General features: G+C 32.0%; 1 protein-coding gene and 1 non-coding gene across 2 annotated transcripts; one reads left to right on the top strand and one right to left on the bottom strand.

Moving 5' to 3' along the window:
• Window positions 1-4,486: 4,486 nt before the first annotated feature.
• LOC144965854 (uncharacterized) lies at window positions 4,487-14,238 on the bottom strand. The gene is made up of 8 exons (XM_078901644.1): window positions 13,957-14,238; window positions 13,490-13,575; window positions 11,629-11,745; window positions 10,815-10,980; window positions 10,104-10,205; window positions 8,825-8,927; window positions 7,527-7,794; window positions 4,487-5,546 (listed from the first exon to the last, which is right to left on the bottom strand). Exons 1-8 carry the CDS (start codon window positions 14,051-14,053, stop codon window positions 5,508-5,510), a joined length of 978 nt encoding a protein of 325 aa, XP_078757770.1. The 5' UTR covers window positions 14,054-14,238; the 3' UTR covers window positions 4,487-5,507.
• Trnat-ugu (transfer RNA threonine (anticodon UGU)) lies at window positions 4,727-4,799 on the top strand. Its single transcript has one exon. It is a non-coding gene; the product is annotated as a tRNA-Thr (tRNA).
• Window positions 14,239-14,447: the final 209 nt, after the last annotated feature.

Genomic DNA, 14,447 nt, shown 5'->3' with positions numbered 1-14,447 from the left:
ACTACTACTACAACCACCACAACCACATCGTCATCACGACCACGACTACTACAACCACCACCATATCATTACCATTACCACTACTACTACAACCACCACTACCACCATATCATTACCATTACCACTACTACTGCAACCACCACTACCACCATATCATCACCATTACAACTACTACTACAACCACCACAACCACATCATCATCACTACCACTACTACTACAACCACCACCACATCATCATCACTATCACTACTACTACAACTACAACCACCACCACATTATCATCACTACCACTACTACTACTGCAACCACCACCACCATATCATCATCATTGAAATATTTTTTTTTTAAATGATCTTTATATAGTGCAATATCTACTAAATGTGCTCAAAGCGCTTTACAAGGGGTCCCTGGTCAACATTTAACATGTAGGATGGGACATGACGCCTGTTAGGCGATATTACAATTTTTCGGACAAAGACAACTCTGTTAACGGCCAGGTACTCATTTTACACCTGAGTACGGTGAGAGAATGTGAGTAAAGAGCCTTTTCCAAGGACTCAACTATGCGCCGAGCGCGAGGCTCGAACCCAGGACCTTCCGATCCGGAAGCGAGTGTCATACTACTAGACCACATAGCCGCATCGTTACCACTACTACTACAAACACCACCACCATATCATCATCACGACCACTACTACTACAACCACCACCACCACCATATATCATTACCATTACCACTACTACTACAATCACCACCACATCATCATCACTACCACTACTACTACAACTACAATCATCACCACCACCACATCATCATCACTATTACTACTACAACTACAACCACCACCAACACCACATCACCTCACTAACACTCAGTACTACAATCACTACCATTAGGTTTTGGAGCTTTACTTCATTTGAAATAAGGAAACTTCGGAATTGTATTTGGCATTGTGTTTATATATCATAATATAATTCTAATCAGTTATCTATTTAGAACTAGATACTATACAATATGTATGCCAAATACCACCCCAATTCCCCTTTCTTGTGTGCGGGAATTCCTCTTTCGGCATTGAAATTGAGTGTGAGAGAGTCATCACTACACACATAAACAACAGAAACAATTTAAAAACAAGACTATGACACGCAACCACTCACACACGAGGCTATACTATTTATCCTTTTCTCTATATAGAATAGGACAAGACAAACAATAGCTTGACTCTCGCTACACTTCGCATTGATTTTTGTCGTCTCACGAGTTCAACTCTCGGTCGACCTGTCAATATTCCTTTTTGCCTCGGACGTAATCATTAATAGAATGTTGTGTGGTTTTGACCGTGAAGAAAACCTTAAGAAGTCACATTTATATCATTTTAGAGAGATCGTTTTGAATAATTTTGAGTTAAACGAGCGAGCAGCAACTTGTTTTCATGAACGGCCGATCAGCGCTTGTTTACTATAGTAACGCGATTCCCAGCCAACATCAAAATGGCGGATATTTTTCTCATCGAGGCCGCTGGTTGGTTAGCCAATAAGAGCACCGTACGGTTTCCATTGGGTAAATTCCTTGGATAACAATAATAATAATAATAATAATAATAATAATAATAATAATAATAATAATAATAATAATAATAATAATAATAATAATAATAATAATAATAATAATAATAATAATAATAATAATAATAATAATAATAATACTTTATTGCATCCCAAAAAGGAAATTTTTTGTACAGACGTGTTATAATTTACACATAAGATAAAAATACAATGGAAATAGGATGTATATATATAAAAAAGGAGCAGCTCTATAACCAGAGCTGCGCTTTATAATATGAATAATTTCAACACTGTAAAATAGTTAAAACTGTCACTATAAATTGAAAATTGAAAAGATTGCAAAACAAATAAATTAATAAATTAATATTTATTTTTTTTAAAAAGTAAAAATGAGAAATAATTATATAAAATGATTATTGCTTGTTGTTATAAAGCCTAATACTGGACGGCAGAAAAGATTTTCGGTGTCTCTCTGTTTTCGTTGAAATAGAGAAAGGGCGACCACTTCTTTCTGACATAATAATTGATGGTCTTAGTGGATGATACTGGTCATTTAATATTTTAGTTATTTTATTTATACAAAATTTCTCGTATAAAAGATCTACATCGTCAACATCATTTATATAGCGTTTAATGGATTTTTTAATATTTGAATTTATTTTGTTCCTTTCCACTGCTAAGCAATTGCCTCCCCAAGCTGTTATACAAAATGACAAAACACTTTCGATTACTGCTCTATAAAATAATGTGCAGAGGGTTTTATCTATTCTAAACTGAGAGAGTTTCGATAAAAAATATGTACGTCTGCACATCTTATGCCTAATTATTTTCAAGTGTTCATCCCACTTGAGCCTGTCATCAATCGTTACACCAAGGTATTTGTAGTGAGGAACTCGCTGGACGAATTGGTCCTTTAATTTTAACGGTTCTATCGGTTCCTTCACTCTCCTAAAGTCAATCACTAGCTCCTTTGTCTTGCTTATGTTAAGCTCTAGGTGGTGGGCATCACACCAAGACACAAATCTATCAATTTCTTGCCTATAAGCCACTTCGTTGCCATTTGTTATGAGGCCTTGAAGAGCGGTGTCATCTGCAAACTTTATTAAAGGTACACTCAGGTTTTGACTTCTACAGTCATTCGTGTATATTGTGAATAATACAGGGGACAATACACAACCTTGAGGAGCACCAGTATTTGTAGTTATACAGGAAGATTTGTTTTGCCCTAATTGAACATACTGTGCTCTCTCCGTAAGAAATTCGAGCACCCAAGCAATTATATACTTGTTTAAATTCAGACTAGTCAATTTTTGAACAACCAACTGAGGTTGCATTGTATTGAACGCTGAAGAAAAATCTGCAAAAAGCAATCTGCAATAGCTCCTAGCGTGATCTAGATGCCTGTAGATGTTGTTTGTAAACAGCAAAATGGCATCCTCTACGCCACGTCCTGGTTTGTAAGCAAATTGATGACTATCACTCAATGGCATAAACTGATTCCTAATTTTAACAAGAACAAGTTTTTCTAAAGATTTCATGACTATTGAAGTCAGTGCAACAGGTCTGAGATCGTTCATAGTTTCAAGTTTTTCTTTTTTTGGAACAGGAATAATTTTTGAAGTTTTCCAAATTTCAGGGATTGAAACGCATTGGAGGGACCAGTTAAAATATGTGTATAAATGGGGGAAAGCTGGTGGGCACATTCTTTTAATAGTTTTCCTTTCAATCCATCCGGCCCAGCAGCCTTCCTCTCGTTTAGTTTCGAAAATACGAATCTCGTTTCCTCTTCACTGACCTCAATAGTCATTTCATCTTCCAAAGCCCTGTCTAATTTATGTTTTTCATTTTCAATATCAAATTTGTTTGCTGTGTCGAAACGTGAATAAAATTTATTTAAAGTTTCAATTTCGATATCTTCTGATATAATCGTGGGCTTTGGATTATAGTTCACAGCAGTTTTAAGCCCCCGCCACGTGTCCCTTATATCCCCAGAAGAAAAGCATTTTTCAATTTTATTTTTGTACTTATCTCTACAACTAGATATTACCCTCTTTATCTCTTTTTGTTTTGTTTTCAGATCTTTTTTGTTTCCACTAGTATAGAGAGTTTTCTTTTGGTTCAATAAAAGTTTTAGATCTTTTGTTATCCAAGGCTTGTTGTTAGGATAATATTTTATTTCTTTTTTACAAGACACTAGCTGTTCACAGAATTTTAAATACTCACTCACACAGTCATTCAGCTCATCCACACTATCACATGATTCGATAAAAACATTCCAGTCAGTGCATTCAAAACAACCACGCAAATCTTCACACACACTTCCATTCCAGATCTGTACACTTTTCTTTACTGGTTTTACACGTTTAAAAACAGGGCGGTAGGTGGGGAGTAGCAAGAGCATGCAGTGGTCAGATAAACCTAATGGGGCACGGGTAAACATTTATAACTATTTTTAATATTACACAGGAATAAATCTAATGTTTTTTTGTCCCTTGTCTCGCAGTCCACGTATTGATGAAGTCCCGGGAGAGTAAAATCGTTACATTGGTTAAAATCGCCAGTGACCATCAATACGGCATCGGGTGACTTAATTTGAATGTCCTGTATTTCTTTCCTCAAAATATTTTTCAAAATATTCTCAAAATAATAATAATAATAATAATAATAATAATAATAATAATAATAATAATAATAATAATAATAATAATAATAATAATAATAATAATAATAATAATAATAATAATACTGTACATTTATATATCGCCAACATCTCATGCAATATGAGGTCTAGGCGCCTTACGAAAATAGATGAAAATACATATAATATCATTAGGAACCCGACAAATAATCGTAAACCAATACTATGTCATGTTCATCATTGTATTTTCAACAAACATCTTTGGAAGGGGCGAAACTGGAAGAGAGAAAAGATAGATGTATATTAGAATCGTCTCCCTTGTATCAAATCATTCGCTACTCAGTCAATGGTAATGAGCTTCGCTTATGAGCGCGGACGAGATCTTAAAATCTGTAAAACAAAAAAAAACAAAAATGTAGAAAACGGGTTTAACACAATAAAATGATAATGCTTATCAACAGGTCATCATTTATTTCTTATTATTCTTTATAATAGGTTTGCATGCTCCTGTGCAACATGCCTCCATAGCTCAGTGGTTAGAGCACTGGTCTTGTAAACCAGGGGTCGGGAGTTCGATCCTCCCTGGGGGCTTGCTCATAGGTGTTTTTTTTTTTTTTTTTTTTTTTTTTTGTTGAGTTTCATTTATTGTTTTTTTTTGTTTTTTTTTTCACTTTCTACAAGTAGCCTACATGTTTTATTTGTTTCCCTCCTCTCTTACAACTGAAATCACATGACATTGGTAGTTTCCATGTATTGGCTGGTCAACGATATCGTTGTGAGACGTTTATAAAAGACTGAAGAGATCTTTATTATTATTATTTTTAAATACCCTAAAAAATTCATTTAATCCATTGATTTGCCTTTATGATCTAGTGACATCTAGTGAAAACTTTTTGGTTTTGTCTTGCGTGTACCAACGCATCGGTTTAGTCACTTTTACCTCCTGCATTAGTGACACTCGAATTTAAAACGTTATTTTGAACCGACATTTTATCCTTTCATTGATATGATAATTTATACATTTTCTACCAAGATAAGGATATGACCAGGGTAGCAGTCACTTGAATAAACTAACTCAGCACTCAACACACAATTTATGAATGTTATCTCAATAAAGGCACGAAGTTTGGTTTTTTTTTTATCAAGTAAAAGTTACATGTGAGATAAGAGTTAACATTAGATACATCTCTAATTCACTCATTGATGAATACCATAGCTGTTTGTGATAAATAACATAGATTCATGAGATTTGAGGTTCCCCGAGGAAAAAAATAAATACGTCAAGTAATCTTGAGATGTTTAAGGAGATTCTTCCAATTTGATAACTTCGTCAGTAATCTGGAGAAAAACAAGAGATTAAACAAAAATGAATACACGAATAAATATTATTATTCTAACCAAATACACCAAATTAAAAGCATCGTTACCATTGGAACCTAATGGAATCAAAAATATATAAATATGCATCGTAATCACTAGCGTATGATGTCGATTTTAAGCAAAGAAAGTAATACCTACGTTATTTTCTTTGATTTTAAGTTATAGTCCAGCAAACTAGAAGAAAAAGTTGACACTCAAATTATATTGAAATAAAATTTTCATGTCCATGGCACAAGTAGTAGTAGTAGTAGTAGTAGTAGTAGTAGTAGTAGTAGTAGTAGTAGTAGTAGTAGTAGTAGTAGTAGTAGTAGTAGTAGTGGTAGTAGCAGCAGTAGTAGTAGTAGTAGTAGTAGTAGTAGTAGTAGTAGTAGTAGTAGTAGTAGTAGTAGTAGTAGTTGTTGTTGTTGTTGTTGTTGTAGCAGTAGCAGCAGCAGCAGTAGTAGTAGTAGTAGTAGTAGTAGTAGTAGTAGTAGTAGTAGTAGTAGTAGTAGTAGCAGCAGCAGTAGTAGTAGTAGTAGTAGTAGTAGTAGTAGTAGTAGTAGTAGTAGTAGTAGTAGTAGTTGAAGTAAAGTAGTAGTAGTAGTAGTAGTAGTAGTAGTAGTAGTAGTAGTAGTAGTAGTAGTAGTAATATAATAATAATAATAATAATAATAGTAGTAGTAGTAGTAGTAGTAGTAGTAGTAGTAGTAGTAGTAGTAGTAGTAGTAGTAGTAGTAGTCATAATAATAATAATAATAATAATAATAATAATAATAATAATAATAAAATAATAATAATAATAATAATAATAATAATAATAATAATAATAATGATAATGATAATAATAATAGAAGTAGTAGTAGTAGTAGTAGTAGTAGTAGTAGTAGTAGTAGTAGTAGTAGTAGTAGTAGTAGTAGTAGTAGTAGTAGTAGTAGTAGTAGTAGTAGTAGTAGTAGTAGTAGTAGAAGTAGTAGTATGACCAATAAAATCTGGTCAAAAACTCTCAAACCTAGATCTTCATGGACTCTATGGAATCCTAGGTTTGGGAGTTTTTTTTGACAAGATTGGGGTCATTTTAATCGATCGACATTTGAAGGATGAGTTTTCTGGCCCTAATTTTTAATTTGTGTTCTGTTGTTGTTTTTGTATCTTTTTTGTTTGTTTGTCTTGTTTATTTTTGTTTTGGTTTTTTTTTTTTTGTCTTTTTTTTGTTTGTTTGTTTGTTGTTGTTTTTTTTTTGTTTTTTATTTTGTTTTTTTGTTTGTTTTTTTTTTTTTGGGGGGGGGGGGTTGTGTATTTAAAAAAAAAAAATTGGGGATGTTTTTTGGTTTTGTATTCAATGTTTTATTTTTTTATGTTTTTTAATTTTTTAATTTATTAATTTTGTTTGTATGTTTGTTTGTTTTCTTTATTCTTTTTTCAGAGTACGATAGAATAATAATTATCATCAAAATTTGATCATTAATATATCATTATGAGATAGACCAGTTGTCTTATTTTTATCAACTTGTCATGAAAAAAAAAATGAAAAAAAAAACGAACAAACAAACAAAAACAAACAACACAAAACAAAAGCAGGGCTATCTTGTAATCAGAGTAGATTTAACAAGTTAAAATTTGACCAACCTAAACGCGGGAGTTATAACACAACCACCCGCTTGGATAATAAATATAGATAGAACGAAATTGACGTCACTCAGCTCTTTGTTATAGTTTTTTTAGCCAGCCATTTTTATTAGAAGTTCCCAATAAGTTGTATCAAACGTATATATAAACTATAAACGTTTAAGTTTACACATAGTTTTATGGATTGGTACATTATACCCGCTGGCCGATTGTTGTGAGTAAAACATCTAAATGCACAGCATCAATAGCTGGTTGTTTACAACAACAGAATGAAGGAAGTTGATATTTAAAGGAACGAAATTGACGTCACTCATCTGCCTGTATGAGACCTACCTTTGTCGTTTCCTCCCGCTCACATTCATCAAGATTTCCGAAATGAGGGTTGAAATTCGGAGTTGTAGTCCGTTGGTTTTCATTTTGATCACTTGATCTATTAACGGATTTTTGGTTTTGTTGTCTTTGCCAGTGTCTATATTGAAGACGTAACGATCGGGCTTCTTTATTGCGTAGTTTATTGGTTAACATCTTGAGCTCTGTCTGTAGCTTATCTATCTCTGTCTGCAACTCTGTTACTTCATATTCCTGGAGTTCTTTCCTCACCCTTAATTAATCACAAGAACAATTTAAACGGGTAAAAATAAATAAATAAAATAATCAATAAGCTTGCATTCATCAACAGTGTAACAAACAAAAGGGAAAAGAAAAATTGGTTCTTGGCAAGATTTAAAAAACAAATCAAATGCTCTTTTGAGAGCTAGATGCTTTTAATTAGCAAAATCATCAATATTATGTTTATTATTCTTATTCTTCTTCTTCTTCTTCTTCTTCTTCTTCTTCTTCTTCTTATTATTATTATTATTATTATTATTATTATTATTATTATTATTATTATTATTATTATTATTATTATTATTATTATCATCATCATCATCATCATCATTATCATCATCATCATCATCATCATCACCATCATCATCATCATCATCATCATCATCAGCAGCAGCATCATCATCATCATCATCATCATCATCATCATCATCGTCGTCGTCGTCGTCGTCATAGTCGTCTTAAATATTATTATTATTGTTATTATTATTGTAAGCTCTTTTCTAAACTTGTTATTTTGATGCAGTCATTGTCCTTTATTTTGTTGTTGTTTGTACTCCAGTATTGTTTGTTTTGCGTTGGTCTCTCGTTTTGTTTTGTTTGTTTGATTTAGGATTGTTGTTTTTTTTTTGTTTGTTTGTTTGTTTTTTTTTCGGGTTTTTTTTTTTTTTTTTTTTTTTTTTTTTTTTTTGTTGTTGTTTTTTTTTTGTAATGTTTTGTTTTGTTTTCTGTTTGTTTGTTGTTGTTTTTTTTTTTGTTTTTTTTTGGGGGGGGGGGGTGGGGGTTATTATGTCGTTTTGTTTTGTTCTTTGGTTGTTTGGTTAGTTTATTTTGTTTCGTTTTTGAGGCTTTTTCTGAGGTCTCTTTCTGTTATTGTTTATTCTGTATTGCTTTTTTTGTGTTGGCGTTTGTATGCTTTGTTTTGTTGACGTGGTCGCCAAGGGTTTTACAGAAACCATTATATAAGTCACTCTTTTGCACTCGCTCAACTCTATTTCAAAATATTCTTCCAGCTTTGCTCTCACCTCACAAATTCAGGATCATAGTCAGGCTCAGTGATGAGTTGTGAAATTTTCTTTTCCAGATCATGTGAACAGGATATTTCCTTATCAATTTCCTTGTCGATGTCTGTTCCATTCCACAAAGATGTTTGAATTGAAAAAAAAAAGCCCAACATAATTTGAATAAAAAAAAAGAACTGATAACAAAGGAATGAAAAGTTGAAGCCGCTTTATGTTTAACCTGAACATGACCTGAACATTTATATAGCGAAACGTGCTCAAAGCGCTTTATAAAGGGTCCATGACCAACAGCAACATTTAACAAGTGGGACGAGACATGGCGCTTGTTAGGGGAGATTACAAGTTTTTTCCTACTGAGACAAAGCTGTTAACGGCCAAGTAACTCCTTCTTCTATTATATTCAAGAAATTTTCAAAAGCAAAATCAAGTTAGGAAAAATAAAAATGATTCACCGATACAAATGCTTTGAGTTGATAATTCTAAAGTCTCAAGTTAATTTAATCTGTGTCCCACTATCTCAAAACAGTATCATGTTGGATGGAGTGATATTTATTGATGCTGAAAATTAGATTTATACCCATAACATATCAATCTTGGTCCTGTGATTGTTTAATTATGTAGAGTATAATATAGTTTTATAAAGTGCACAAAAACCCGAATTTACATTTCATATTTCATATTTTTATTAATCTATTATCTTTAATATAGGATTAAAGCATGTTTTTGGATTATATATACGTTTTAATTTAGGATATTTACTCGACAAGCTAGTGAGAATCTTAAATTAAAATGTGTGTTTATAACCAACAAACAAGATTTGATCTTATTATTTAGTTTATCACACCCCTTCTGATCCAAAACCATTCATAAAACAAGGAATTCGTTAAAATTAAGAAGAATGAAGGCCAAACAATAACGTGGAATCTAAAATTAAATGTCAAGTAAGAATATTATTATTGTTACTGCCTGTACATATTTCGACTTGATCTCGTGAGCCTGTGTCACGGGGTTTTGCTTGCCCTCTATCGTATTACGTATTACGTCTGTAATTACGTCACCACTTTCAGCGCTGACCGATGCCTTACATAAAAAAGGAAATGATTTTTTTTTTCAAAGAAGACATATGGGTGCAATAATTCACGATTGACTTTTTAGATATCCTCTTCATTAGGTCATGATACAAATTTAACCTAACAGATCAATTTTATTTACTTTGCATAACTGTCACTCTATAATTTATATCGTTAATTCTTACAGAATGGTAGGTATCGAAAAGCTTTACCATCAATTTTGCCAGTAATTTTCATTAAATCCATATTTTCTTTTGATTTGTTATCCAGAATCCTCTTCAGTCCATCATTGAAACTGTCGATAGCATCCACATCTTGAAAAAAAAAAAACAAAAAAAAAAAACACTTATTACTTAACAATTGAAATTGGACTGCGTGAAAAAAAGTCAATATTTTCTGAAAAATAACTTGGACTCAAAATAAAACACGACATATTCAAAAATTGTCGTTTAGAAAATGAAACAGGGTTTTAAAGCCACATTGCCCTGTCTGATTTAACACACACACACACACACACACACACACACACACACACTCATACAAACCCATACACACGCACACACTCATACACATACACACACACACACATATATGTATATATATATATATATATATATATTTATATATATATATATATATATATATATATATATAATATATATATATATAAATATATATATATAATATATAATATCAGGGCCAACTGGACATAACAGCATACCTCCTTGAAAAATCCAGCGTGAGAATAATAAATAATTCGCGCTCTAAAGAAACTGTCGAGCACTCTACGTGATTCAAGCCAATTTCCCTCGACCATATATATATATATATCTGTGTATCAAATATTAATATTGATGATAATCATCATTGCAGCACATTATTTCATACTTATTCATTAGACAACCGAAGTACATTCTACACACCTGATTCCAACTTTTCTTTAATCGCCTGTAATGACCTCAAATTTTCTTCAGTAGAACGAATTCTTTTCTGTGCCCCAGAGCTGGACAGACCATAGTCTGAAGAGAATGCCTTCACAGTTCCAATGAATTCTTCATACCCATCGACCATGTTTTTATTTAAGTCATTCTGAAAATGAAAAACAAATTGCCCTGTCTGATTAAACACCCAAATGAAAAACAGATGGGGATAAAGGCTCGCAAACAGTCTAAAGATCAAAGCACGGTGCAACCTGGAAACGAATTCGGATCAAACGGAAGTAGCAAAAAATTATTTTTAAAAAATCTATGATTGTTTTACTTATTAATAAACAATATTAATGGCATCCTGCACTCAACGAAAGCTCGGTTTCAATAAAGTCCGATCATCGGTCCCGGTGACTTTGTAATAATGCATAATAAAACAATGTCATGTCATGTCTTGTCCTACATGATACATGTTAAATAAATGATGATGATGATGACGATGATGATGATGATGATGATGATAATAATAATGATGATGATGATGATGATAATAATAATAATAATAATAATAATAATAATAATAATAATAATAATAATAATAATAATAATAATAATAATAACCATAACAATAATAATAATAATAATAATAATAATAAAAATAATAATAATAATAATAATAATAATAATAATAATAATAATAATAATAATAATAATAATAATAATAATAATAATAATAATAATAATAATAATAATAATAATTAAAAGTCATTCCAAGAAACCATATTATACAGCATTTCAAGTTGACACTCACAAATCTGTTTTTCTGTAATTGCACTTTTTCTTCAACAACCTTCAGCTCGTAAGACCCCAATTCTTCTTTAGTTTTCAATATCCTCACGGTAATTATTGCATCAGCTACAGCTAGCTCCTGGAATCGTGAATAAAAAGGAAAGTAACTTTTAGCAAATTAATATAATTTTATTTCACTCTGCCAAGTTAAAAACAATACTTTTTTTTTTAATAAAGAGATCAATGGATCATGACAATTTGTGTGCACAGTGTCTTCGAGTCTCAACGAAGTTGATTGATTTCACCATAAAGTGAATTGAAAGAGGGGAAGATAATTCAATCTCTCTACAATGGAGGCCAATAAAGGTATTTTTGAGGGAATCCTTATAACACGAAAAACATTTTGTGGAGTATCAAAAACTTTGATTACTGACCTATGCGGATGCGGCCTTTTCTCTGGCCAAGCGAAACCTATTTTTTTTCTATAAAAACGGAATAAAAGCAGTACCATTTTAAAAGGGAATTATTGAAGTGCTTTAAGTTTAAGGGCATTTTATCCAGGATGTTCCATAATGAGAGGGAAAATAAAACAGGAATTCCTACACCAAATGCAATATCGGGCAAAACATAAGGCGCGTAAAGTGGTATTTGGACCACCAAAACACCGACTTGAGCATTGTAATTTCTACAAACAAGACCTAAATGTAGCCCCATTATCATACATTGAAACATTTGTATAAATCACTACATTGTCCGATTGGTGAGCGTCCGCATCATGGTCTCAAGACACATAATTTGTAAGATTTGGTCTCATCATCAGTCGCCTAGCCATTGTTAGAAACATTATACCAAACAACATTCTGTAGGTTATTTTCTACTAATAGCATATGAATGATTATGGAATAATTAAGATGTTGTAGTAGTAAATCAATGGCCTAGATACTGTGCGCAATTATTCTAAAGAAAAATCTAACAAAACGTGCAGTTCTGTTGGGTTTTTTTAATGAGCTAAATACAGGACTAACATCCCTCTAAATAACAATTAGGAAAATCCAAGGACCACACGACACGAAAAGGATTAAAGCCATTTAAGAAACGAATGCTTTATTTGCCATTTTCTAAGACAATACGAGTCATAAATTGAAGAATTAATTTTTCTACACCACAGACAAAGGCATTGCAAGCTTTTCCCATGGAAACGGTGTCATCATGTGATTTCAAATTAGTCTCAAATCTATTACATCATCCTGAAAAATATCAAAAAGGTTTTGAAAAAATAATAGACATTAGTGATTCTCTCTCTCTCATTCTCTCTCTCTCTCTCTCTCTCTCTCTCTCTCTCTCTCTCTCTCTCTCTCTCTCTCTCTCTCTCTCTCTCTCTCTCTCTCTCTCTTGCTTGTTTTTGTCGCGAAAGGTATTTTCATTATTCCCCAATAGAACATCTACACTTGATCGAAGTTTCGTATTATTACTATAAATCCAACACCCACACACCCACACACACGCACCCCACCCCCACGCACACACAACCACCACCACCCACCACTGTAATTACAACAAAATACAAAAACAACCCAACATTAATTCTAACAAATATTCAAATATAACCCTATAGTGCAATGCACATAATTTCATTATTTTAGATAGTACTGATATGACACATATATTATATATATATATATATATATATATTATATATATATATATATATATATATATATATGTGTTGTAGTTGTATATATAAATGTATATATATATATGTGTGTGTGTGTGTGTGTGTTTTGTGTGTGTGTGCGTGCGTGTTGTAAGGTTTTTGACTGAAAACCAAAGCAATAACAAAAAGAAAAAAAAAGAAAAAAAAAACAAAACAAATTGAAACGCACCAGTTGTGATTTTTTAACAGCATGCTCAGCTTTCTTAGATTCTAGCTTTATAAGACGCATTTCCAGTTGTTCAATAGCATTCTTCACTGTAACGAAAGGAAGTTTATTATAACATTAAAATTTGAAGGTGAGTCGAATGTCTACTTTGTATTTTGTACATGCACCTCCTGATTCTTGTTTGATAGAGTTTGTTGTTTGCTTGGCTTATTCCTTCTTAATCTGTTTGTTTGTGTTTTGATGGGAGGATTTCTTATATATATATATATATATATATATATATATATATATATATATATATATATATATATATATATATATATATATATATAGAGAGAGAGAGAGAGAGAGAGAGAGAGAGAGATGAGATGTGTCCATTATTATTTTTCTTTCTTTAGTTTAGTCATCAGTCGACTAACTTTGACTAAGACAACAATATAAATTTAATCTTGAAATCTACGACGTAATACCTTCTTTGTGTTTTTGGATTCCATCATGGGCTATCATTTCGGATTTCATTATAGCAGAAAAAATGTTGTCGAGAGCATCAGCCATGTTTATCTTCATAAATATTATGTTCTGACTTTTACTTCACGCATCGATGGTGTCACGAAAGTGGAAAAGAATGACTTGTTTGTCGTCTGCTGGATTTTTCAATCTGGTAAACACCAATTTCTTTTTGGAATCCTTTCTTTTTCAAATGGTCATTGTCAGATAATTTTAAAAGTTGTAGTAAATATGATAATATAAGAGTCTTATAACCATATTATGTAGGTAATTGAATTCGAAATTATATTCTGCTTGTTGTTATATAAACTCGCTAAAACACATTGTGAGGAATTTACCATAAATTTCTATTTTCACCCCTCAAACATACTCTCTCTCTCTCTCTCTCTCTCTCTCTCTCTCTCTCTCTCTCTCTCTCTCTCTCTCTCTCACTCTCTCAGATGGAAAGAAAGAA

This window comes from Berghia stephanieae, chromosome 2 (assembly GCF_034508935.2).
Source record: "Berghia stephanieae isolate SIO BIC M18660-M18661 chromosome 2, UCSD_Bste_1.3, whole genome shotgun sequence".
NCBI lineage: Eukaryota > Metazoa > Mollusca > Gastropoda > Nudibranchia > Aeolidiidae > Berghia > Berghia stephanieae.
The sequence above is the reverse complement of the archived record's forward strand: the minus strand, read 5'-3'. Positions and strand labels throughout refer to the sequence as shown.